The sequence below is a fragment of the Lissotriton vulgaris genome, unplaced genomic scaffold, assembly GCF_964263255.1.
Source record: "Lissotriton vulgaris unplaced genomic scaffold, aLisVul1.2 SCAFFOLD_927, whole genome shotgun sequence".
NCBI lineage: Eukaryota > Metazoa > Chordata > Amphibia > Caudata > Salamandridae > Lissotriton > Lissotriton vulgaris.
The window spans coordinates 183152-210743 of record NW_028252711.1 but is presented as its reverse complement, the minus strand read 5'-3'; the positions used below and the strand labels follow the sequence as shown (position 1 = coordinate 210743).

The 27592-nt window shown below is 40.7% G+C and overlaps 1 protein-coding gene across 1 annotated transcript in view; it reads left to right on the top strand.

Moving 5' to 3' along the window:
- LOC147662065 (uromodulin-like) overlaps positions 1 to 19075 on the top strand; it is a 595050-nt gene extending 575975 nt beyond the window's left edge. The window contains exons 6-8 of the mRNA XM_086951137.1: positions 13684 to 13926; positions 14733 to 14892; positions 18962 to 19075. Coding sequence (XP_086807263.1) covers positions 13684 to 13926; positions 14733 to 14892; positions 18962 to 19075 — 517 coding nt within the window. The remainder of the gene's footprint in view (positions 1 to 13683; positions 13927 to 14732; positions 14893 to 18961) is intronic.
- Positions 19076 to 27592: the final 8517 nt, after the last annotated feature.

Here is a 27592-nt window from a genome sequence, read left to right as displayed (position 1 = left end):
ATTGCCAGGATAGGTGATTATCTTAGAGAAGTGCCAGTAACGAAGCTATTGGAGAATGAGGTAAAAGGATTAGAGGACCCTCTGACCCCTGAAGAAATTTTTATTGCCTGTCCAGTTTGCCATCTGGGAAGGCTGCTGGTCCTGATCAGATTCCAGTTGAATTCTGTAATTTACTATTCCAACTCCAATCACCATTTAATTAGGGTAAGTGCTGGACACTGAACCTATTTAATTTACTAATCCAACTCCAATCACCATTTATTTAGAGTAAGTGCTGGACACTAAACCTATTTAATTTACTATTCCAACTCCAATCTACATTTAATTAGAGTAAGTACTGGACACAGAACCTATTTAATGTACTATTCCTACTCCAATCATCATTTAATTAGAGTAAGTGCTGGACACTAAACCTATTTAATGTACTATTCCAACTCCAATCTACATTTAATAAGAGTAAGTGCTGGACACTAAAACGATGTATTTACTATTCCAACTCCAATCACCATTTAATTAGGGTAAGTGCTGGACACTGAACCTATTTAATTTACTATTCCAACTCCAATCACCATTTAATTAGAGTAAGTGCTGGACACTAAACCAATTTAATTTACTATTCCAACTCCAATCACCATTTAATTAGGGTACGTGCTGGACACTGAACCTATTTAATTTACTATTCCAACTCCAATCTACATTTAATTTGGGTAACTGCTGGACACTGAACCTATTTAATTTACTATTCCAACTCCAATCACCATTTAATTAGAGTAATTGCTGGACACTAAATCTATTTATTTTACTATTCCAACTCCAATCACCATTTAATTAGGGTAAGTGCTGGACACTGAACCTATGTAATTTACTATTCCTACTCCAATCACCATTTGATTATAGTAAGTGCTGGACACTAAACCTATTTAATTTACTATTCCAACTCCAATCTACATTTAATTAGAGTAAGTGCTGGACACTAAACCTATTTAATTTACTATTTCAACTCCAATCACCATTTAATTAGGGTAAGTGCTGGACACAGAACCTATTTAATTTACTATTCCAACTCCAATCACCATTTAATTAGAGTAAGTACTGGACAGTAAACCTATTTAATTTACTATTCCAACTCCAATCACCATTTAATTAGGGTAAGTGCTGGACACTGAACCTATTTAATTTACTATTCCTACTCCAATCACCATTTAATTAGAGTAAGTGCTGAACACTAAAACTATTTAATGTACTATTCCAACTCCAATCACCATTTAATTAGGGTAAGTGCTGGACACTGAACCTATTTATTTTACTATTCCAACTCCAATCACGATTTAATTAGAGTAATTGCTGGACACTAAACCTATTTATTTTACTATTCCAACTCCAATCACCATTTAATTAGAGTAAGTGCTGGACACTAAACCTATGTAATATACTATTCCTACTCCAATCACCATTTAATTAGAGTAAGTGCTGGACACTAAACCTATTTAATTTACTATTCCAACTCCAATCTACATTTAATTTGGGTAACTGCTGGACACTGAACCTATTTAATTTACTATTCCAACTCCAATCACCATTTAATTAGAGTAATTGCTGGACACTAAATCTATTTATTTTACTATTCCAACTCCAATCACCATTTAATTAGGGTAAGTGCTGGACACAGAACCTATTTAATTTACTATTCCAACTCCAATCACCATTTAATTAGAGTAAGTGCTGGACAATAAAACTACGTAATTTACTATTCCAACTCCAATCACCATTTAATTAGGGTAAGTGCTGGACACAGAACCTATTTAATTTACTATTCCAACTCCAATCACCATTTAATTAGGGTAAGTGCTGGACACTGAACCTATTTAATTTACTAATCCAACTCCAATCACCATTTAATTAGGGTAAGTGCTGGACACTAAACCAATTTAATTTACTATTCCAACTCCAATCACCATTTAATTAGGGTACGTGCTGGACACTGAACCTATTTATTTACTATTCCAACTCCAATCTACATTTAATTTGGGTAACTGCTGGACACTGAACCTATTTAATTTACTATTCCAACTCCAATCACCATTTAATTAGAGTAATTGCTGGACACTAAATCTATTTATTTTACTATTCCAACTCCAATCACCATTTAATTAGGGTAAGTGCTGGACACTGAACCTATGTAATATACTATTCCTACTCCAATCACCATTTGATTATAGTAAGTGCTGGACACTAAACCTATTTAATTTACTATTCCAACTCCAATCTACATTTAATTAGAGTAAGTGCTGGACACTAAACCTATTTAATTTACTATTTCAACTCCAATCACCATTTAATTAGGGTAAGTGCTGCACACTGAACCTATTTAATTTACTATTCCTACTCCAATCACCATTTAATTAGAGTAAGTGCTGAACACTAAAACTATTTAATGTACTATTCCAACTCCAATCACCATTTAATTAGGGTAAGTGCTGGACACTGAACCTATTTAATTTACTATTCCAACTCCAATCACCATTTAATTAGAGTAATTGCTGGACACTAAACCTATTTATTTTACTATTCCAACTCCAATCACCATTTAATTAGGGTAAGTGCTGGACACTGAACCTATGTAATATACTATTCCTACTCCAATCACCATTTGATTATAGTAAGTGCTGGACACTAAACCTATTTAATTTACTATTCCAACTCCAATCTACATTTAATTAGAGTAAGTGCTGGACAGTAAATCTATTTAATGTACTATTCCAACTCCAATCACCATTTAATTAGGGTAAGTGCTGCACACTGAACCTATTTAATTTACTATTCCTACTCCAATCACCATTTAATTAGAGTAAGTGCTGAACACTAAAACTATTTAATGTACTATTCCAACTCCAATCACCATTTAATTAGGGTAAGTGCTGGACACTGAACCTATTTAATTTACTATTCCAACTCCAATCACCATTTAATTAGAGTAATTGCTGGACACTAAACCTATTTATTTTACTATTCCAACTCCAATCACCATTTAATTAGGGTAAGTGCTGGACACTGAACCTATGTAATTTACTATTCCTACTCCAATCACCATTTAATTAGAGTAAGTGCTGGACACTAAACCTATTTAATTTACTATTCCAACTCCAATCTACATTTAATTAGAGTAAGTGCTGGACACTAAAACTATGTAATTTACTATTCCAACTCCAATCACCATTTAATTAGGGTAAGTGCTGGACATAGAACCTATTTAATTTACTTTTCCAACTCCAATCACCATTTAATTAGAGTAAGTGATGGACACTAAACCTAATTAATTTACTATTCCAACTCCAATCACCATTTAATTAGGGTAAGTGCTGGACACTGAACCTATTTAATTTAATATTCCTACTCCAATCACCATTTAATTAGAGTAAGTGCTGGACACTAAAACTATGTAATTTACTATTCCAACTCCAATCACCATTTAATTAGGGTAAGTGCTGGACAGAGAACCTATTTAATTTACTATTCCAACTCCAATCACTATTTAATTAGAGTAAGTGCTGGACAATAAAACTATGTAATTTACTATTCCAACTCCAATCACCATTTAATTAGGGTAAGTGCTGGACACAGAACCTATTTAATTTACTATTCCAACTCCAATCACCATTTAATTAGGGTAAGTGCTGGACACTGAACCTATTTAATTTACTAATCCAACTCCAATCACCATTTAATTAGAGTAAGTGCTGGACACTGAACCTATTTAATTTACTATTCCAACTCCAATCTACATTTAATTTGGGTAAGTGCTGGACACTGTCGCTATCCTGAATCTTACTTTCCCATCGGATTACATAATCTTTACTTTGAATCGGACTACGAGAGGAGGTGGCATTGCCATGGCAGTTAAATCCTGCTTCCCCGCTGAATGGAAAGCTCTTGGGCTGCCTGCTTGTGAAAGCGCCCTCTTCAAAGTGGCTTTTAGCCATCATTTTACGTTCAGCGGTATGCTCATCTACCGCCCACCTGGCAATGACCTAGTCTTCAAGTCTGCTCTTGCCGATATGGTAAGCTCCTTAGCGCTTGGTTGTGCGAATTTTAACATCATGGGTGACCTTAATATTCATTTTGACAACAGGTCCTCCACAGCCATTAACACCTTGCTCGCGGATCTTGAAGCGCTTCAACTTGTCCAGCTAATTACTCTTCCCACTCACACCGGAGGTCATATTCTCGATCCCTTTTTTTCTACTCTTGAGAGGGTGAAGGTGTCTGACCCGATGTTGATGGGATGGACGGATCATTTGCTGGTGGAAGTTTTTTGTCCTATTCACGATAAGCGATTTAAACCTGTGGATAGGCTAATTTTTAAAAGACATTGGCACAAGCTTAAACTTGAAGAGTTTTATAGACTATTGGAGCAGAAACCCCTGAGCGCTTTTTTGAATGTGGATCATGGTTACCAACTGTTTTGCACATGGATTTCAGACGCTCTTGACTCCCTTATACCCATGCGCTGGTCGAAAGGTCATTCGAAGGTACCCAGCCCGTGGTATAATGAGTCCCTTGCCGAGCTTAAAAAAACTTGCCGGAAAGCGGAGAGGGCCTGGAGAAGATCTTACGATCCCGTCTTGAAAACCTTGTATTTTGCCAAACTCAAGTCCTATCACAGGGCTATCTGCAGAACACCGGCCGCATTCTTTATTTGCTCAGGAATTTCAAGCCAGCACTAATCCTTCTAAATTAATATTCAAGGTCTTGAAAGACCTTATGAACAAAAGAGCTACTTCGGCAGAGATCTGCACTGACTCCCACTGCGAGAATCTGGCAACCTTCTTTCTGGAGAAAGTGCAGAAAATATACCGAGGATTTGACCAGTGTCGGCAGGATCCAGAGTTTGTTTACACTAATTCCTTGGGGTATGAGACTTTGACCTTCCTACCTGATCTGTCTACTGAGGCTTTTGACAAACTTAGCCTCAGCGTTAAAGCAGGCTCTCCTCTGGATCCGCTGAAGCCAGCTCTTATTAGTACGCTTTCCCCGCTGTGTTGAGCTCCAATACTCACTTTAATCAACCTGTCGTTGTCAACTGGGACGGTCCCTTCCTCGTGGAAGCAGGCGGTAGTTACCCCAATCTTGAAAACGGCTAATTCCGACCCCCTGTTGCCTGAGAACTACTTCCCCATATCTCTTCTGCTTTGGACTGCTAAAGTTACCGAAGCCCATGTTAACTCGATCTTGTCTGAGCACCTTGCCCGTAATCAGATATTGGACTCCAGCCAAAATGGCTTCCGGCCAGGACACAGTACCGAGACCGCTTTGCTCCATATTATCGAGCATCTACGCCTGGTGCTTGACTCCGGACGTACGGCAGCGCTCCTGCTATTAGATCTGAGCGCTGCTTTCGATACTGTGTCCCACCATATACTGATTCAGCGCCTGGAGGAAGCTGGAGTAGCAGGTACCGCTCTTCAGTGGTTTCGATCCTTCCTTTCAAATCGAACCTTTAAAGTGGCAATACCACCCTGCCAATCCACTATTCATCCCTTGGGCCTGGGGGTTCCACAGGGCTCCTCGTTGAGCCCCACCTTGTTCAACCTCTATGTGAAACCACTAGTTGCAGTCATCAAACAGTGGGGTTTGACGATGACATCATATGCTGACGATACGCAGCTGGCGGTGACACTGAGTGGAGACCCTGAAGTGGAGGCCCCCAGATTCCGAGCTGGACTTGTGGCAGTAGCGAGTTGGCTTCGTACCAATTGCTTACAGTTGAATGCCACCAAAACTGAAGTGTTGGTCTTGGGGAAACACGTTGAGCTATGGGGAGACCAGTGGTGGCCTCCAGAGCTGGGTATTACTCCTATCCCAGCCTCCGAAGTGAAAAACTTAGGAACTTGGTTGGATCCGGCGCTCACCTTCACAGGCCAAACGATGAAGGTTGCAGCCACCTGCTACGGTATCTTTCGTGGCATAAGGCCGGTCTTGAAATATTTCGACCCTCCCACCCGGCAGCTCGTGGTCCAAGCCTCGGTTTTGTCCCGGCTGGACTACGGAAGCGCACTGATGTTAGGGGTAAACCAGGCTGAGGCATCCAGGCTTCAAAGGGTTCAAAATGCCGTGGCGCGGGCCATTGTTGGCCTTCCCAGACATTGTTCTGTCTCGGGCACCATCTCGGCCCTCCATTGGTTACCGGTCAGACAGAGGATCAAGTTTAAAGCGCTCTGTCTGGCCTTTAAAATCATGAAACTTTCTTCGCCGCCAGCTCTTGCCAACTTGATTATCCCCTACATCCCTTCGAGATCTTTAAGATCAGAGGCTCTTCACCTGGCAGTATGCCCCCATTTCAAACTCAGCAGAATGGGTGGCCGCTCCTACCGGGTGCTTGCTGCGGGGCTGTGGAACTCGCTCCTGGTGCACATCCGAGCTCTGCATGATCTGTCAACCTTCAGGCGTGCTATTAAAACTTTCTTGTTCCCTGTTTCTGAGTAGCCACCCCCCCTTTTTTTTTCCTCTTGTGTGTTATGTTATAGTACCTGTCTAAGCGCCAGGACGCCCCTTTGCTGGGGCATCTGTGCGCTATAAAAATAATATTAACATAACATAACATAACATAACACTGAACCTATTTAATTTACTATTCCAACTCCAATCACCATTTAATTAGAGTAAGTGCTGGACACTGAACCTATTTAATTTACTATTCCAACTCCAATCACCATTGAATTAGGGTAAGTGCTGGACACTGAACCTATTTAATTTACTATTCCAACTCCAATCTACATTTAATTTGGGTAAGTGCTGGACACTGAACCTATTTAATTTACTATTCCAACTCCAATCAACACTTAATTCGGATAAGTGCTGGACACTGAACCTATTTAATGTACTTTTAATATTTCTTATCTACAAACATACTATTTTAGACAATATCCACACTTATCCACTATATACACAATAACACACTACCAAACATTATACATCATTTTAATTTTTTTAAGACTATGTTGGAAATATTATAAATTTAAAATTAAATACAAAATAATACTTCTTTTTATAATAAGTTTTGAAATTTAAATTATATATTTTACTTTTATTATTCAAAACACTACCCACCCTTAACGACTATAAACACTATAACCCGCTACTAAACATTACTATACAATGTAATTATACATTATTAATACACACTTATACACTATATACCCAATAACACACTAGCAAACATTTATACTATTTTTATATTCAATTTGGAAAAATTTGAAAATTTTAATTCAAAATCGAATTTTTTTTTTCAATTTGCAAACAATTTCGAAAAATTAAACAAATATTTCAAAATATTTTTTAAAACACTACCCACCCTTAACCCCTATAAACACTATAACCCGCTACTAAACATTACTATACAATTTTTTTACACATTATTAATCCACACTTATCCACTATATACCCAATAAAACAATATCAAACATTAAACATCATTATTATTTTTTATATATTATTTCGCGAAATTTTGTAATTTTTATTCAAATTCGAAATTTTGTAAATTTATTTTTTAATTCTTAATTTAAAAAAAAGATTTCAATATTATTTTTTATAAAATACCCACTATATACCCAATAACACACTAACAAACATATTTTTTTTTATTCTATTTCGAATATTTTTTAAATTTTTAATCAATTTCGAATTTTTTTTTCAATTTGCAAACATTTTCCAAATTTTAACTACATATTTCAAAATATTTTTTAAAACACTACCTACCCTTAAACCCTATAAACACTATAACCCGCTACTAAACTTTATTATACTATATTTTTTTGACATTATTAATCCAACCTCATCCACTATATACCCAATAAAACACTACCAAACATTAAACATCATTTATATTTTTTATTTACTATTTCGCAAAATTTTGTACGTTATTCAAATTCGAAATTTTGTAAATTTTATTTTAAATACGAAAAAAAAAGAAAAATTAACATTATTTTTAATACACTACCCACCCTTAACCCCTATAAACACTATAACCCGCTACTAAACATTATCATAATATTTTAATACACAATATTAATTAACTAATATTTACAACTTCTTCTCTATATTTTAATAATTTTTATTTTATAATTATTATTAAGAATATATTTTTATATTATATACATTTTAATACACTACCCACCCTTATCCCCTATAAACTCTACATCCCGCTCCTAAACATTTTACATAATTTATTTCACTAATTATTAATAGTGAAATTATATATACCTAACATTTTACTATATCATTACTTAACATTCATTAAAAAAATATTTAAAATGTCGATATTTTTTTTAATCGATATTTTTAGCTTCGATATTTCCTATTTCGATATTAATGTCCTCGATATTACTTACATACACATAAATCGATATTTTTAACGTAGATATTTTGGTTGTCGATATTACTTACCTTCGATTTTTCTGACTCGATATTTTGTCTAATCGATATTATCAACTCGATATTTTGACTGTGTACCTCCTATGATCATCCTTTGTAGGTATTTAGAAGCCAGAGAATATCTATAAAACAGAAAACTTTGTTGCTTCCACATGTTAGTGCAAGGCTTATCTGGCTGAAGTATTGGCTAGGGTGGCTACAAGCTGATGCTTTTCCAAGATGACCCTGTTTCCCATGATAATTATCAACGCGTTTCTCCATTTAGCTGGAGACAGTATTGGCTCATCAATGTATTGAAGATCAGTATGTATAGCATGAGCCAATCTTGAATTCTACAAGGGTCGTTCACTTTTAGAGCCAGAATGGAGTAATCTCCATAGGTCAAACAAACAGTAAACAACTTAAGGTAGAGGATCTCATTAGACTAAAAAAATGGACACCACGAGAACCTATCTTTGGTGGCCAGTTTGAGGAGCTGGTATTTTGGGCAGAATTTAACAGGCCCTTGTGGGCAGTTCCTCATTTCTCATAATCAGACACTTTTGAAAGAGCAGCAATTTCACAATTTATTTTCTTGCAAATTATTTGTGCTGTGTTCTAGGAAGAGGGAGAGATTAAGGTGCTTGGATTGTATTTGGTTAAATAAATTCCTTCTCTCAAAGCAAAGTAACCAAAATATAATCCGAAAACTACAGGTCTATAACAGTATTAGGCATCAATGCCAAGTTAAAGGCCTGTCTTAAATAATCTTTAGGACTGGCTGAACTTCAGAAGATAATCTACAATTTCAGTGAAGTTTTCTTTGGACCATGTAACAATTGTTCAGATTTTCTTCTTACACCATCTAATCACCAAATTCACAACAAAGTATATAAGACAGCTACTCACGTTGTTCTTATATTTTTTTATCACCCATTGGTCTGCTTGATTGACATTTACTGTTGAAAGAGCTACCAGTTATCACATTCATCCCTCTTCAGGCCTCCATCAGAAGGGCCTCATGAGTGGAATCTTTGATGCATGTTGATTATGATCCTACAGGCAAAGTGACTGATAAACGTATTACCACTGTATAAGCCAGGCAGGGATGCCTTATTCTTGCACTACCAGTCGCCAGTGTTACTGAATGATATGCTTGTGCATGAAGTTGTTACACCAGTTATGACCCCTTCATATGCGTATGACAAATCTATAGCTCTATTCTCTTATCAAGAACCTTAAAGAGCCTACTAGAAAGGAAAGACACTAACAGATCAGGAAATGATATCAAACTGAATCAAACAAAAACTAAAGTGATAATTTGGGGAGTAGAGTCCCGGAGAGGGAGAATGTATGTATATATGCTATATTTGTAGAGGTTAAACCTAGCTGAAAGGCTACTGAGCCACTCATATTCATTGGCAAAAAAATTGAAAATTGGTCTAAAGTCTGGTTCTCTTCACCCTTTTTATGAGGAATCAGTTGTAAAGCTAAAGGTAACAGATAAAATACTTTTCCAGGTTGTTAAAAGTCAAGGCTCTCTGATAAACCCCATTGCTTTCATAGCTAAAGGGAAGGGAAATGATGTTGTTCTACTGGGCAGAGAGCTGGTCATGGACCATGTGAACTATGACACTGATAGTTCTGCATCTCCTAACTATTCCTATTACAGTAAATACAGAAGGCATTTTTGGAAGTATATTATGAATGTACAGGGAATGTCACAGCATTCAAGAAACATCTGTGAGATCTGCACATATAAGAAGCACCTCTGGAAAGTATATCTGACAGATGAATGTTGGACTGATGTTGTAAAAGACTGAGTGCTCTTGAGATTCATGTCTTTTAAAGCCAAGTAAGCAAACTCAAGGGGGAAATTGTTTGCTTGTAAAAACATCAGTTACTACTGAATTATAAGAGATGAGAGAGGCTGCAAATACAACTACAGATATTGGCTAGAAGGATGAGAAAAGCCGTGCAATATATCATGCACTCACATAACATATCACCAGGACATTGTTCTAAAACACTTCACACCATTGAAACATCAAAACTTGCACGCATCTTACACTCCATATATAGCAAATATACTAGTAGAAACCTCTACCAGAGAGACATCCTGGGAAAGTCACCCAACCACTGCAAAGGCTACAACCATCAAATGGAAAATATCACCCACAGTTTCCCACATTGTTGAAAGGATGAATACACTGTCAATATGAACCCACTAGTACTTTTTCAAAGCATGAAGGAGAAGCATGTGATGCCTAAGCCACTTCGACCAAGACAACACTTGACGAGAGGTGTAGCTTTGTTTTTGTGGGAAAGACAGAAAATGAGAACACATATGTTAATGACTACGTACTTGGGATGTGAAATTACAGGCCTTAGAGATAACTACTACAAATTCGAAGAAAATAGCCAAAATAGCTTGACAATGTCTAGAGGGCAAAGAATGAACGAAAATAAGCTTCACAAAGTGAAGAACGTCTATTTTCAGGGAGTATGCTCTAGGTGCCGAAAAGCAGTGTGTTGCCTTGTTGCCTCATCTCCTGAGGAGGACTTTCATATCTAAGAAGACAAGGTCTCCAGTGTGCATATTCCTTTCCCCCTTCCTGATTTTTTACCTGATTGTTTAGTTTTTCTAATTGTGTCTTTCCTCATTTCACCCTCTCTTATCTCTACCACATTCTTTCAAGGCTATTCTTCTCCTTACTTTTTATTAGCCACTTTTTAAATTAGCTCGCAGTTAATAAACTAAAGATTGAATTATTTCTGATTTGTTTCTTTTCTAACGTAATGATCAAATGATTATGACGTCTGGAAATTAGTCTGACTTGCATTTTCAATAGAATTGGCTCCAGAAAGAAAGTGCACCCCAGAACTCTGTTGGACAAATGAGGATTATAGCATTTGACCTACCTAAACTACTGTTACATGACTTATCTTTATAACATGTTTCTGGCACACTTTAAGATTTACACATTCAGTCTTAGTACATTAAAGCATATTTAACCTACAGCCACTGTACATTATTAAGTGCACATCCCCGGATCATTCTCATATATAAAAAGGAAGGCTAGATTATAGTGTTTTATATTGTGTTTGTTTACACTTGTGAAAATGAGGAGACAATGCCTTTTGAAGGCCCTCTGGGTCAGGAAGCCCCTTGGCCACAATTTTATTTAGCTCATATCTCTGGCAAGAGCAAATTCAGCATCACAAATTCTCACTCCTAACAACTCAGCTAAAACACAACCCACTTTCCATAGACCGTGACTCAGCATTGTCCAATTTTGCAACACAATTTAGCAAAGCCACTTCTGGATGTAGAAGATCCTCTTAATCATACTCCATCTGCTTGAATAGTGTCGGATGGCAGAACCCGGCAGCGCACTTCCAGCACTTCTCTTCGAAACAAGCAAAATTCTGGAACACTTATGGAGTCCACACCAGAGCTTCGTGCCGACCTGTAGGTTTGTTTTTCCCCTCATAAACTCTTTTGAATAGGGCCATCGCTAGTACCCCATATGCCTTATGGAAGTGTTTCAAGACATGCGTATCCCTAACAGCCTACCACTAGGAATATTTCCAGAGTCGGTTCGCATTGAGGTTTGGAAAAATACTAATACTCCAGTATTTGTAAGAATGTCCTACTTCTTCTTCCACCATACGACCTTCATTATTTTTCTTGTGATATGTTATAACTTGGGTGTCCTAGCGAGTATAGGTAGCACTTGAATCAATTGATACCACTCTACTACTGCATGCATCATTGTAGGGAGAACATTAAGGGGGTGAGTATTAGTTTGGCGGTGTAGGGGGGGGGCTGCACGCATCCGAAGGTCATGATGAAACAGGTGGCCCTGTAGGGCCCCCTGAGTTTCCTCAAGGGTTTCTTGGCGGGCTCACCGCCATGAATTCTGTGGTGGTGAGGAAACTTGTAATAAGCTTAGCAGTATATCACGGACCTCACGCTACACCACTGCAAGGGATCAAAGATCCCTGGCAGTTGCTCTGTCCTATGGCAGTCCTACAGCTGTATTTATAATAAGGGGGATGGACCACTGGGGCGGTGGACCCTGACCGCCTTCACACCTCCAAAGTGAGTTTGGCAGTCCTATGGACTCTCATCACTTTTGATCTTTTGGAAGTGGAAAACATAAATATCCTCTCCCCAAGTAGGTAGCTCTGCTCATCTACTTGTGTGTACCTATTTATCATTATTCGTTCAGAAATGCAGTTTGCTTGCACTGATTTGCATATTTTGAGAGAATTATTGACATAGCAGTCACTCCTAATGAAAGATTACTATGTTTCAAGAATGCCAGACAAAAAGGTTCTTACTGTGTTACCCATCAATTTGCTGAAAGCAGGTTCAGTACTGCATGTTGAGCACTGCGTCATGATGCTCTGCACAGTAAGCACTCCACTGGATTAAGGTATCTTTAAACATGTTCGTCTATTACATCATGTTCTTGCTGACAAGTCTTAGCCCTGGTGGACGTTTGTTCAGCCTCTGCAAGCTGTGTAGTTCAAGACTGAGGGCCAGATGTATGACTGTGGAAATAGTCCCTCACAAATTGTGAGTTTTTTGCGATTCACAATTTGCGAGGTGCTATTTTCAATGTACAACAGTGTATTTCACACTGTTAGCGAATCCCAATGGAGTTGCAAATTGAGAGGCTCTTGAATAATAAAGAGCATCTTGCAAATTTGTGACCCCATTGGGAATGGCAGGCCCTCCCAGGTATGGTGGCCTGCTGGGCTCAGCAGACCACATTGTCTGGCACTGCTTTTAAATGAAGCAGATTTTTTTAATGCAGGCCGTTTTCCTTAAAGGAAAACGGCATGCTTTTAAAAAAACGGGAAGGGGTCCCCTGGAGACCCCTTCCTTTTTGCGAGTGCATTACCACCCTCTTAAAGAGGGTGGTAATTTGTTAGTGTTTTGCGGATGCAAAACATTCTTACATAGGGTTGCGCTCGCTATTAGGAAGGGAATGCCCCTTCCTAATAGCGAGTCCCAAAACCCTATTTTGCGAGTCGCAAAAAATTGTGACTCGCAAAATAGTGTTTGTACATTCTCCATGCTGTTTTTGCATGCGCAAACGGGTTTGCAAACCTGTTTCACATGCTAAAATGGCCATACATCTTGCCCATTGTGCATTATAAATGCAAAGTAATCTAATGTAATGTATTGTGTTCTTCGCCCGTTAATATGTGCATAACAGTTGCTGTTCAGTGCTTCCCTCTAATTTTTTTATGTATGTGCAGGGAAGTACCTCTGCCCTCTGCGAATGGCTCGGGGCCCATCACCGCCATCATGGCTGCCTACATGACTGAGGCCTTTACTGATCCGTATACAGTAGGCGATGACCTGACGGTGGGAACCCCGCTCTACATTGGAATCTCCACTGCCTTCTCGGATGGAGACATGTTTACCTTGACAGCAGACAAGTGCGTTGCCGCCCCCAGCAGCAGCCCCTCTGAACCCGGCGTGCTGTTAATATCAAACGGGTAAGTGGCCATTACGTAAAAGCACATAGTTGGCAGATGCTAAAGTAAAATTAATACAAACGAAGCAAATACGCAAAAATAGTAGAAATGAAATATTCTCCGCTGACATGAAAGTCAAATCTGAACAGCAGATGAGTGTGAAGTGTATCCTTTAAGGACCTGCAATTCCTTTATTTAAGGAAGAGAGGCCACTTAAGTTGGTAACACATACCCAGTGATAGTGAATGAAGGAATGAATGAATGAATGAGTTATTGAGATCATTTATCTAGAGCCCACCTTTCAGTTTAAAAGCACGCACCAAGAACTGAAGGAAATCTATTGGTAGTCGGAGAAAAAGTGAGAACAGAGTCGGATTTTAAGTGGAAATGCATCTACACCTGGCTGACTGCAGTGAGCTCAGCTATCTCTAAAACTTGCCACCAGGAAACGGCTCCTGGAGGTCCTGAGGATCCTTGCGCATCCCTGCACCTGTCCCCGTCCGCAGATGACAAAATAGGGCACACGCAACCCCTGACACATGCATCATTAGAGCTGATCCGGATTAAGTCGAACCTCATCCGGTATTTTTGGTAGTGTCGCAAATATTGTGGCAAAGCTGAAACTGTGGAGCACAGTCTGAATCAGTGGTTGAGTCTCACCCTTTGTAGGACTGTTTCACTTGATGTGCTTGGCTCTGCATTTCATCCATCGCTGTGGGAGGGCCGCACACGCCCCCCTCAACCGGCACGTCAGCTAGACTGCAGGGGTGACTGTGACAACACAAGCAGTCTTTCAAATCTAACTCCGCGCTCTCTTCTCTTCACAGCTGCCCAGTGACGGATGCAGTGGACGTACAGATTATCAGCAACGGCGATTCCCTGGAAGTTATGTTTCAGATAGTGACCTTTGCCTTTCAAGGCCAGTCTGAAGTGTACATGTGGTGTGACATATCCCTGTGCAAGAAGACAACACCAGGCACCTGTGGGGTAAGTGATGAGGGTTGACGTAGCAAAGGAATTTAATTAACTTCCCATACCATGTGTAAAAGAAATGCGGTGGGGCTGCATGAAGGGGGTGTGCTCAGTGGTGACACAAAGCAGAAGTGTTCTACTCTTTGAAGTCTATGTATAATTAGTTGTAGCTCTTTTCTTAGTGCAAATTCAGGACCCCTAAAGCGCTCTGTGATGAATCAGAATTCACAACTGAGACTACTCTTTAAATCAATAAATTTAGATAAAATGAAGCACATCGGACTGCACAAGAAGTCAGAGATGGATAAGGTTTCAATTTCAAACGATAAAGGTTTATTAAACGTTAAACGTTTACAGATTCAAAATCATCAAAACAGTATCAAATGGAATGGGCTCTCTAATACATTGCAGTTGCTTAAATCTCACAATTCAAATATTTGATACACCTATACATGTTTCCCACAAAACAAACCAATCAGGTTAAAGCAAACTGATAAAAGATAAGACTAACTCGTTCGTTTCTCAGACTCCTACATAATGAATATTCTCTAAGTGACCATCAAACTTACATTTATCTGCAAATTAACGAGATACATTGCATCAGGCTGTACTCTGAGTTTGCAGGTGTTCTGTAACAGCTCGTTAGAACTTTCTACATTTAACGCAGAAGTAATACATTTCACACGAGAAAGGGTAAAAGGACACATCGTGTCTATTAATTGTAGTTCAGCTTCCCCTAGAAATAAAGAAATGCACATAATATCAAACAAGATGGCGACCAGATGTCAGTCATGTTAAAAAAGAAGCCTATGTACGCCATGATCAATTTGTGTGATAAGCGAATGGGGTACGTTGATTGCCTCGCTACTGAACGCAGCTATGGCAGGCGCCCCCCTCCCTGCTTCCTGGATGGCAGCTGAGGTGGTCCCCCTGCACAAGAAAGGCTCAAGAGATGACCCAGCTAATTATAGACCGATTAGCTTAATAGATTGTTCCCAAAAAGTGGCGGGCAAGGTCCTCTTATCTAGGGTCCAGCAGTGGGCAGACGAGAATAAGATACTCTCGGACTTTCAGGCTGGGTTTAGATCCGGGACAGGGACAATAGAACAATCGCTAAGGCTACTCATGATTTACTGGAAGGTCGTCACGATTGGGAAGGGTACCTTATATCTGGCCTTCATCGACCTCCGGACGGCCTTCGATTTGGTGCTTAGAAACAATTTGTGGAAGGTGTTGTGTGACCTCGGTATGCCACCCTACTTGCTCCATCTGATCATGAGGTTCCACGAAAATAACTACGCCCAAATACGTTGGGGGACAAATGGACAAAAGACCCCAAGAATAGAGGTGAATAGAGGTGTACGGCAAGGTTGCGTACTTGCCCCAACCCTGTTCTCCTTATATGTAAATGGGGTGGTGGACTTCTTGACCCAGATTCCAGCAGATGCGCCCCGTCTGGCAGGTCACCTAATCCCTACCTTGCTCTTTGCTGACGATACTTTACTTTTGTCAAAATCTCCAATGGGCCTCCAGCAGCTTCTTTCTGGATATGACAACTTCTGCAAGCTTAGAGGTCTTTGTATTAACACAGACAAAACCAAGTATCTCATTTTGAACCCCCTACACAAGTCCGGCCCCCCTCCAACATTGGGGCCTGTTGCACTAGAAAGAACCAAGATGTTTGACTATCTGGGCATTCGCTTGGTGGATTCTATGAAATGGGACTGCCATTTGACCAAAATGTTGCTGAGCTTAAAAAGAGTGACTGGGGCCCCGTTGAAAGAGCAGAGAGCAGCATCTACAAGACCAATAGCGGCAGTAATGGACATTTACTCCGCCAGAGGAGTGAGTGCAGCACTTTACGGGGCGGAGCTCTGGGGGATGTCAAACATGAAAGAGCTAACCCGAGCTGAGAATGCCTTCCTGAGAAGCCTAATGTCTCTTGGTCCCTCTGTCCCTATTCTACCCTTGCAACTGGACATGGGTTGCCGGGCGATTGAAGATCAAGCAAAATTACGCCCCCTACTACTGTGGGCCCGCATCTGGAGAGTGCCAGAGCTCTCAAGCTATGCGGATGGCCTACGGGAGATAATTAATTGCCCTGGCTGGGCAAAAATAAAATGGCTAAGGGACGTTAAGGCTCTACTTACCAATCTGGGGCTGGAAGAAGCATGGCACCAACAGTCAGCCCCGCCTAAATCCATGCTAAAACAACTCTATTGGTCATGGGTGGCAAGCAAAAGAAATTCTTCCTCAACGACTTGTAAATCCACCAGAAATTTTGTGGAGTTTAAAGATGCCCCCATTAGAGAATTGTACCTGGACATTGTGACTGCCCCATGGGATAGATCCCTGTATTTTAAATTTAGAATAGGTCTTCTCCCGGTTATGGAGCTCACATGCCACTGGAAAATTCCATACCAGACTGCGCCATGGTGCCCATTTTGCCCTCAGCGTCGTGAATCTGTCCCCCATCTGTTATTCGAGTGCCCTGCCTATAAGGTTCCCCGCGTGAAATGGATAAAACCAATGTGCCTCACCTTGGGCACTAGACATTGTAATGTGGCACTACGAATTTTACTCACAGACACTCGTTCATTCTTCGCATGCGCCACCTCGAAGTACTTAGGTTGGGCATGGCGAATACGGTCAAAAAGACTTAGGCAAATTGTTTAATTATGATTTTAATATATGGTCTGTTTCTGGACTATTTTTTTAGCTAATTTAAACAATTTTCCCTTTAGATATTGCAGAAAAAATGTTGAGTCTTAGTATATCAAGGGCTTTTTATGTCTTTTACCTAGTAATGTTTTAAATGAACTTATCATGTATGTATGCTTTTTAAGATATTTTTTATGTCGAAATAAAGCCTACTTGACTTGACTTGACTTGACTTGAATTTGTGTGATTAATTCTTAAGGTCAATGTAATGCAAAACATTTAATACAAAAATAACTCCATCATCTTCTCTTGTGAAACTGTGAGCTGTGGCGGCTCGTCCTGGTTTCCAGGCTATTCTGTCTCCAGCTCATGCACTATCACAGAAACTGTCCGCGCTTCAGCCAAAGCAATGTCCACCGTTTAATGATATGTCCTCATGGCTCGCATCACAAAGAGGTGCGCTGGCTCAGAGCTGAACTGAGAGCCTGTTTAGGTCTCGCCTATGCAGCGCGCATGCGCTGCATAGGAAAGAGACCTCTTGAGATGGATGCAGCTTTCCAGGCAAAAACGTGCACGTGTTGCATTGCTTTCAATGCAGCGCGTGCACGTTTTGTCAATTTCCTTGTGGGAGCGCACAGTGCCATTTGGCCGCACGCTCCCGCAAGGGAAACGCTGCCTGCTCTCGGTCGCACCCCCCTCGCGCGCTCCTGCACGCAATGCTTGTTTTTGTAAGCATTGGCCGAGGGCGCACACAATTCCCGCTTCTCCCCCTCCCCACCTCACGCGCGGTCAATGCTTGTTTACATGGTTCCAGTTTCTGACGAAAGGCACGGACTGCGTCTCAGTGGGTCTTGTATTCGATTAGCTCCCTGTGCCCGTCGCCTCGCCTAACAGGGGCCTCTGTGCCTCCTGCACAGGCCTCTGCACACCCTCAGAGGTTTGCCATGGCTTCAAACAGGCACACTTGTTATGTTGGGTATGTTGGCCCAACGAACCGTGCACTATCCACTTTGTGCTATACACCTGAACAATTTATGTTTTTTTAAACAAACAATAAATTCTCTATTTGATTTATTTGCCTCTATATATTTTGAAACATTTTTATCTTCTTTTCATCTATATTTTTCCACATTAGGACATTGTTTTTTCATGAATTACATTTCATTCATAAACCAAAAACATAATTGTTACATTTCCTGTTACATTTAACAATATAATATGCTGTACAGTTTCTGTCAAATGACCGGTGCCCAATGCATTTCGGCACTACCAAGGTGCCTTCATCAGGGGCGGATCTGTGAAAAATAAATAAAAATAACCATGTAATTTCACTTTTACGGTGCCCATGGGTGGTGTTATGTGTGTACCCTATATGTTTTGTCCTACCTGTTCTTGTGTTGCTGAATTCTTATTTCCTGTATAGGGAGATTTCCAGATTTATTTAATCTCTCAGTCAAACCTAATATACCAGAATGTCCTACAAATAAAACTAATCTGGATAGCAAACAAAAAGCTTACCACAGATCTCGAGTCTTGAAAATTAACCTAAACAACAAACAAGGATTTTATTCAATTGCCTTCTCATTACTTTCAAAAATTTCCATGTAACTGAACTTCTAGTCCTGTATGTTAACATCATACCTGTTATTCCAGCATAATTCGATATCTGCAAGACATAATTCAAAAGATCGCGTATGCTTAATCCATGCTCCAAAAAATCCAGAACCGTAGTTTGTATTTCCCGCCAGCTCCACTACCGCATACCTGTTAAATGCGTCCAATTGACATTCTCTGTGAAACGTAAACAAAACGGAAACACCGTAAATACTCAGACCCTTCGCGTATTCTTATTAGCTTAACTCATGGTACTGCCAAGGTTCCCTTACCTTCTGTCTCAACACTCCTCTCCGTGTAAATACGACCTGCTATCCCGGCAAAAGCTGTAGCAAGCATTACTGATACTTCCTTATCTCATAACCAACTCCCGCGCGTTTGAACTGCAAAACTGACAACGGACTAGTGCGCTCTCATTGATAGTATCTCGGACACCATATTGTAATGGGTTATGTTTAACGAGAATGCTATGCGTCTTGCATACACTTATAGCTCAAACCACGTTATCCTGATCTCTACTAGTAAAATGATTTGAAATTATAAAAGCCTCATTGTAGTGTCCCAGCAATGCTCGTGATATGTATAACGTGAGTTCATGGCATGTACGTTGCCATCATACTTCAGATGCCGTCTTACTAGAGTTTAATACCTCAGTTATGACAATGAATGGTCCTCGAGCTCACGCAAACCCACATCTGAGCTGATATGACGTGTGTTTTGTTGATGTGTGCACATAGTGTTGTTTGTTATTATAATGCCATTAGGCTTATGTCAAAAAACAATGTATTGTGAATTAAACAGTATGATCACATATATGCAAATACACAGTAAGTCCTAAATAAATACTCTTATTTCCTGATTACGTGACCTAATTCACATTGTGATTCTGCCTCATCAAGTCATTACTGCTTATATTAATCCTAAATTGTGATGGGGTTAACTTTGGAAGCTTCGGTTTTAGTATTTACAACGAGATGCGTTGTCCACTTATAAAAACAGGATAAATCATATTTATCATTAAGACCGGTTGGAGTCATTGCGTGCAAATTTTTAATCCAGAACAGTTCTCTTTGCAGCAATCTTTGATGATTATTGATTCCTGCTTTCAAGGGTACTTGCTCGATGATAAAGAACCGCAACTGGGAGATTGTATGTCCTGTATCTCTCCAATGGACTGCTAAAGGTGATGTTAGGGTCAGGTTCCGTATTCTGCTCTTATGTTCAGTGATGCGACTTTTTATTTTACGTTCCGTTTTGCCCACGTAGAGCTTGCCACATGGGCATTTGATTCCATACACTATGTTTGCTGTATTACAGTCACTAGTGTGTCTCAGATCAATAACTTTTCCTGTGGTGGGATGGCTGATGGTGTTCCCCATTATCACTTCATTGCAATTTGTGCAATTTAGGCATTTACTCATTCCCTTATGCACTCCGGTAGACGTTGCGGGTGGTTTTGGTTTCAATCTTTCACGCAGATTTTGCCCCCTTGTGTATGCGTGTACTGGTAACTCTTTAAATAATCCTTTAAAATCCGGTTCATTCATCAATAATTCCCATCTGGTTTTAATGATCTTTTTGATTTCTCTAGATTGGGTCGTGTATTTCGTTACAAACACCATTTTTCTTGGGTTTTTCTCTGCTTAGGCTTCAGTAAATCCCTTCTGTTTAAAGCCAATACATTCAATATGCTCTCATCAAGTTCCTTCCGTGGGTATCCTCTGGCTTCATATTTGATGGCCTGTTGATGTATTGTTTTTATTGCCTCTTGGTTATCTGAACATATTCTTTTAATCCTTATGAATTGGGAAGATTTTTGATTAAACTTCTGGGGTGAAAACTTGTATATCCTAGTGCATTGTTCTTATCAGTTGGTTTAGTATATAATTGTGTGGAAAAACCAGTTGAGTCTTTAGTAATTCTCACATCCAGAAAGTCTATTGTCTGTGCATCGATCTTGTGCGTGAATTTAATCCTGGGGTTAATAGTATTCATCATGAGGATTAACCTTTCTAGTTGTTCTTGAGTGCTGTCCCAGATTAGAAAAATATTGTCTATTAAACGACATTACATTTTCACATGTTGCCAATCTTCCGTGTTCATGATGTTCTCTGCTTCAAACAGGCCATAAATATATTCGCATAGGCTGGTGCTCCGGCAAAACCCATAGATGTTCCAGTCAACTGGGCATAATGCTGTTCCCTCCAGATGAAGTAACTGTTATGTAAACAGAACTTGAGTAATTGTAACAGAAATACCTTATCTGTTGGTAATTCTCCCATTTTCAAAAGAGCCCATTCAGTTGATTCGAGGCCTGCCTCGTGGGGAATCGACGTATAAAGTGCCACTACGTCTATTGTACATAAAATCCACTCAGGTTGAAAGTCTTGTTCTGTCCATGCCAATTTATTCAAAAAGTCTGTTGTATCACGTATGTATGATCCCCAATTCTGTACGAATTGCTGTAGAAAGTGGTCGAGGAATCGGCCGAGGGGATCAAATAATGACCCGCACCCCGACACGATCGGTCTGAAAGGTGGGTTTGTTTAGTGTTTATGCACTTTTGAAATCATGTAAAGCTTTGGCGTTCTAGGGTATTTAGTTGTCAAATATGCTCTTACTCTTTGGTCAATCCAATTATTGTCTTCTGCGGTCTGTAATAAGTCATCCAGCATCTTTTGTAATTTTGTGATTGGATTCAATGGTAGCTTTAGATATGTTTCCTGGTCAGATACATGTTGATCAACTTTTGATTCATAAAAATGTGCATCCATTACCACAAGGGCTCCCCCTTTATCCGCTGGTTGAATCATAATCTCCGCGTTATTAGACAAGTTTTGCAGAGTAATTCTTTCTTTTTTTGTCAAATTTTTTTGCTTAGGTTTATTATAGTGCAATTTGTGTAAGTCTTTCATGACCATCACTTCAAAGGTGTCTAACATCTTCTGTGAGATAGGAGGTTGGAACACGCTTTTTGGTTTGAACTTATCTAACTGACCTAGTCCATCTGTGATCTCCTCTGTTGGTTCCACTATGTTGGTAAAATAGTGTCGTAACCTGAGTGTCCTCATAAAACGGAAGAAAGCTCCCTCTGTTTCAATTTCATTTGTTTGTGTGGTTGGTACATATGTTAGTCCTTTATTCAATACCGTGAGTTGTTGATTGGTTAGTGTAGTTGAGGATATATTGATAATTAGATCACTTTCCGTCCGCTCCTTAAAGCCTTTCCTGCCTCTTCCTCTCCTTGCTTTGCTCTTTCTGTTGCTGTTGTTGACTGCTGCGTGGGTGGTGGATCTTGATCTTGTCCCTGTGACAAAAAAGGTGCATTTGCACTAGTTGTGGGTTGTTCCGAAATTTCTAGTGTTACTGATGTGCCCTCAGTGGAGACACGCACTGGTCCTCGTCGTATAGATGTTTCCTTTTCTGTAACCACGCTCTCCTCTGATGAATGTGTTGTTAACGTTGATTTCTTAGGGGTAAATTGTCGTCGGGCATAGATGTCGGCCCAGGTATAAACTTCATTAAGCTTATAATCTATGGTGTCCCGCTTATACTTGCGCAATTTTCCCTCTTGTAATTCCTTTTCATACTTGTCCAATTTCTGGTTGATGCCTTCTAAGTTGATTTTCCATGTGTCTGCCTCCAATCTTAATTCTAGTTCAGTTTTCAAGTTGAAAATTTCCTCCTCAACTTCTTGAATTGTTTTCGCTAATTCCTCAATGATGAGCAGAATGAGATCTAATGAGCACTTATTAAAAATGCTGTACCATTTTTCCATGAACTTTGCGTTCAGATTGAAGCGAAACAACATGGGCTTAATTGCTAATCGCAGTCCTATTGGTATTCTCTTCGCTCTATGGTATTGGATCAATGTTGTTGCGTGCATCCTTTGGTTTAACTGTTGTCGCGTCAAATATTCTAATTGTTTCAGCTGTTGGCTAATAGAACCTCCATGGGCATCCATGTTCCTCACCTCCTTGATTAAAGAATATATTTCGTCTGCTTGTTCCGTGGTGTAAGCCATGACTGTAGCCCTATTTTATGTTATCCCAGTAATGTTATCGAATTGCATGTTGATTTGATTGTTGGGTGCCTTCTGCGGGTTGACAATGAGTTATTAGTTTAATTCTGTGTTAGGGAGCACTCCCTAACACAGAATTAAACTTCAAACAGGCACAGACTTGCGGACGGGAACCGAATCCTTTGTCCACCTTCTCGTGATATGATAAGTCAAGTCCTTGGAAGCATCAGCACCATCTGCCTGCATTTGGGGGAAGGGAGACGCATAATATAACTCGTGTACGGGGTGGGGGTTTGAGAGCAAAAGCATGCCCAAGGCATCAATCAGAACTTGGGTCATGCCGTGTGTCACCCGGAGGGAAGTTGGGAGAATACTTGATGCAGTACTTTCCTTCTGCACTTCTCTTGCCCTCTTTCCAATCTGATTTTTCTCTCGTTTTTGATTTGTTCACTGTTTGTGTTCTGTGGGGTGCATGTTAAGAGTGTCGCCTCGACTGTGATGTTAAATTTGCCTACTCCAATGCAGAATAAAGCTAGCTCTGTGGGGCAAACAGCGACAGTGCAGGCGCACTCCTCTGGAGCAGCCTATGGTAAAGAGGTCTGTAGAGTGAAGCCTGGTGCTGCACTAGGACAGGGGCTGAAAGTAGCACATTTGGGCATTCACAGGTATAGCTCACAAACCCAGTTTCATTTTTATAATTTCAGGAGGTAGTCTGCTTTTGAAGCACATTTTTTTGTGATGGGACTTGTTTAAGGAGAGGCTGAGGCTTTTAAAAGCAACCTTGCTTCTTCCAGCATGGGTGGTGGGCTTGGCAGGCACATGGTGGGGGGCTTGAATCCTACTGTAAAGCCAGAACCGAGGTTAAGTAGTGTTCAGTGCACAGTAGTAGGCAGTGAGCGAGTGACCTAGAAGCACTTAGTGGGCCTCTGTTGCCCTCGATTATACAGACCACCCCCCAGGCACTGCCCTTACGTGGAGAGCACACTACCAACGCCACTGTTCTCCGGTATTCTGAACTGCACCTTGGTGACAGGTTGCGCTAGCTGTCAAATTGATGCTGTACCTACTTTAGCAGCCATTTGGCATTCAACCCATCTTGGGGTGTTTCTCCATTATTTGTGTGGGTGTTTATAGAGCACAGCATGCTAGGGTGACACCAGAGACCTTTGCAGGAAGAGACCAGACCTAAAATGAAAGACATAGTACCATTCCTGGCACATACGTGTTGTAAATGTACAATATGTGCGGCAGAGAATAAGTACATCTTATCAAAAGGTTCTTGAATCTGTGTTCAAAAGGTAGTAGTTTTGCTTCGCGGAGGCCTTTTAAGCCTTAGTTTTACCTAGAATACGACGAGCGCTTGCTGTGCTCCAATCAAGTAATATGGACATTTTCTAGTTTAAAGTATGAGAACTGGAGTCCGAGTACGATATTTGACGCTTTTAATCAGGGCCGGACTGGTAATACCGGGCACCGGGTAATCCCCCGGGAGGCCGGTAGGGGTGGGTGCCGGTTTCTGTACAGGGGGCCGGTTTTGTTACTGGGTCCGCTGATTTTTTTTAAATCGGACCCAGCAACAAAATCGGAAGGCCTCCTGCTTCCAGGCCTGTGTCCGACGTCTGTGCGCGTCGTGGAGCACTCCAGCACCTTCTGACTGCCAATCCTTTAGCTGGCAGATTGAATAAAGCTTCGGTATAGTTTGTGCCTGGCAGTGCAGTGCTACAATCGTTCACAACATAGCACAGCAGCAGTAGCTGACGTCAGGTCGTAAGGCCTCAGTGTCATTGGCCAATCAGAGTAGGCAGGCCAGCGCGAGCAGGCGTACAAAGCACCGTTTAAAGTTAGTTGCACCCCCCCTCATTATGATTTGGAGCGGACTCCCACGGCTGGAGCCGGAGAGTGGTGCTCAGTCCGACTCCAAATGTGCAGGTGATGCCACTGTCGTGTGAGTTGTTTAGTCACTTGTGCTTTGCACGTTCCTTTAAGTGGGGCCCCGTTCACATTGCAGTGGCGCTCAGTTTGTAGAGAACTCACAGTGACAGCCACGTGCTTACGAAAGGCGGCAGTGGGTAATTCAATTACAGCCGAGACTCGAGAGCAAGGCCAAGTCTGGCTGCCAATCCGGTGCTATGTAATATTTGGTATCCAGGAGCACCAAGCCTCTGCTGGTGTCCAGACACGGACCATACGGAGCCTCAACTACCGGGCCGTCAGTGCGAGGTGCAGGTGAGTGGCCGCTCTATTGCAGTGGGAGAGCATAGCTGAACAGCGCCCCCGGGTTGATGGCTCTCCCAGAAATTAAATTACGGCATAACAAGTGGCAAGTGTAGTGTTTCTTGACTTTTCCTTCTTGCCCAGAGAAGAAAAGGACAGTGCCCACTTATCCTGTCCTGCTGCGGCTGTCAGCTACCCCTCTCTCTTCCTCTTATTTCCTCTTTCTTTCTCGATCCTACTCATTCACAGAAAACCGTGATTTCAAGAAAAGGTTCCCACCCTCTCTTTACTCTCGTTTATTTCTTGTGTGAAATGGATCCAAAAAAGAAAAACACCTGCTGGAAAAACGTCCTCTTTTTCTGACATTTTTCAATTTCAAACTGCAGCCTCGGGATCGAGAAAAATAAAACATTAAAAATATGAAAAATAAATAAATAACTAAAGCAAAATAGAGGGGTCGCAAAGTGACCACAATGATTTTATTCACACCCAAGCACATTTACAGTGTTTGCCAATTAAGAGCTTTTTTGTGTTCTTGTCTCGCTTTGAACAACATTGTTTTCCCTGGGTGGGAAAGTGCACCATTCCTGGAGGTACTGAAATACCTGCTTGATGGGTGAATTGGAAAACAAAATGTGTACCACTGCTCTGTGTTCATGGGTGTGGTCTTTTGAAACCATATTGCTTACATTTTATAAGGATATAAGCAATGAACATTGAAACAGGTCCCTTCTGGGCCCTGTAGTCCTGTCCTTAATGTTTCAGTCAAAGGCACTCACAGATTTCTGCATAATGAGTGTAAAAGTGTTAAGATAACCATGTTGTCCCTGCTAACATTTCACATGCTTTACTTCTTGCATTCCCTGTGACTGTTTGCTTTTTCCAGGATGTTGTTAATTTCTTTTTAGGCAGCATATTGCTTTTGTCTAGTGCATAATTGGAATTGAGTCACTTCCAGGGGTTTATAGCAGGCACAATTGGGTTGTAGTTGAAGGCAGTGCGAGTTTTTCTCAGTGGGGCAGTACGGTGTTCAGTGGGGGAGAAGGATGTGGCACTATGGTCAGAGTTGCTGAATTTGGAACTGGGAAACCAGGTTCAGCCTTCATGACCAGTCCACCAGACCACTCTCCCTGAGGGAGCATATTCCCATGCTAGACCCTAGAAGGCCCCACAAGATCTTAAAAGCCCTGGTGTCTTAGCACCAGCAGGTAGACCCTAGCAGTGGCAAGTGTGGGTTAACCTTGAAGGCCTGTCCACCACAATTTATTCTGAAGTTCACCTCCAGTCTTGCAGGCAGGCCTATGAAGCAGCACACAATGGAGTGACAGTGCCCTGTCACTGAGGTCACAGGACCCTTGAGCAGGGTGGCTCTAGGGCAGTGTGACCACACAGGGTGCTGACTTCGGGTGGGGGTGTTGTGCCTGCAAGTATAATATGGTTTTAAATGCACTTGCTTCCTCGTGCCTGGCCTCCAGCAATTTTCAGCAACAATGTCATGATAACTCCGGTGATTAATGTGCTGAGAAGAGAGAGATGGTGTTTTGTTTAGTGGAACTTTTGACTCATGGAAAGAAAGCACAGAGTGTTAATGTGTCTACTGCTAAGAATGTACCATGCAGATCACAAAGTGCATATAATGTAAATAGGTCAGTGGGTTACTGCTTTTCTCAAAGAGACCCTACTGTTACTCACAGTTAACAGGTGAAAATCCTAACATAGAGCAGTGAGTTATTAATGGTATCTAAGTGTAGCAGGCAAACTGCAAGGTATAAATTAGAGTATTATGGTTTTTCCACAGTCTTTGATTATCCTAATGTTACAGAAAATGGTTCATTTGGATAGAAATCAATTCTGATTATTAAAGAGACCACCCAACCAAGGTATTGCTTTTTTAAATTCTGCGTTTGTGTTTCCTCAGACCAATTACTATTAAACTATGCTGCCTACCAGTATGGTTGTCATGTGACTCCTGCACTCTGTAGTCCTTTGTCTTTTGTGACATTTCTTATACAGTGATTTACACATGTATGATTGATTGTCTCTGTGTAGTATGTGTGATGCAAAGTGCTCTGACTCCCTACACTGGTATTAATGGCACTGTACATTTTATGATGTTTTATGATTTTGACATTTTTACACATGTTAACAGTCTCTGCAAAGATTTTTCCTTATCAGTACCAGCGGAACATACAACTGCAGCAGTGA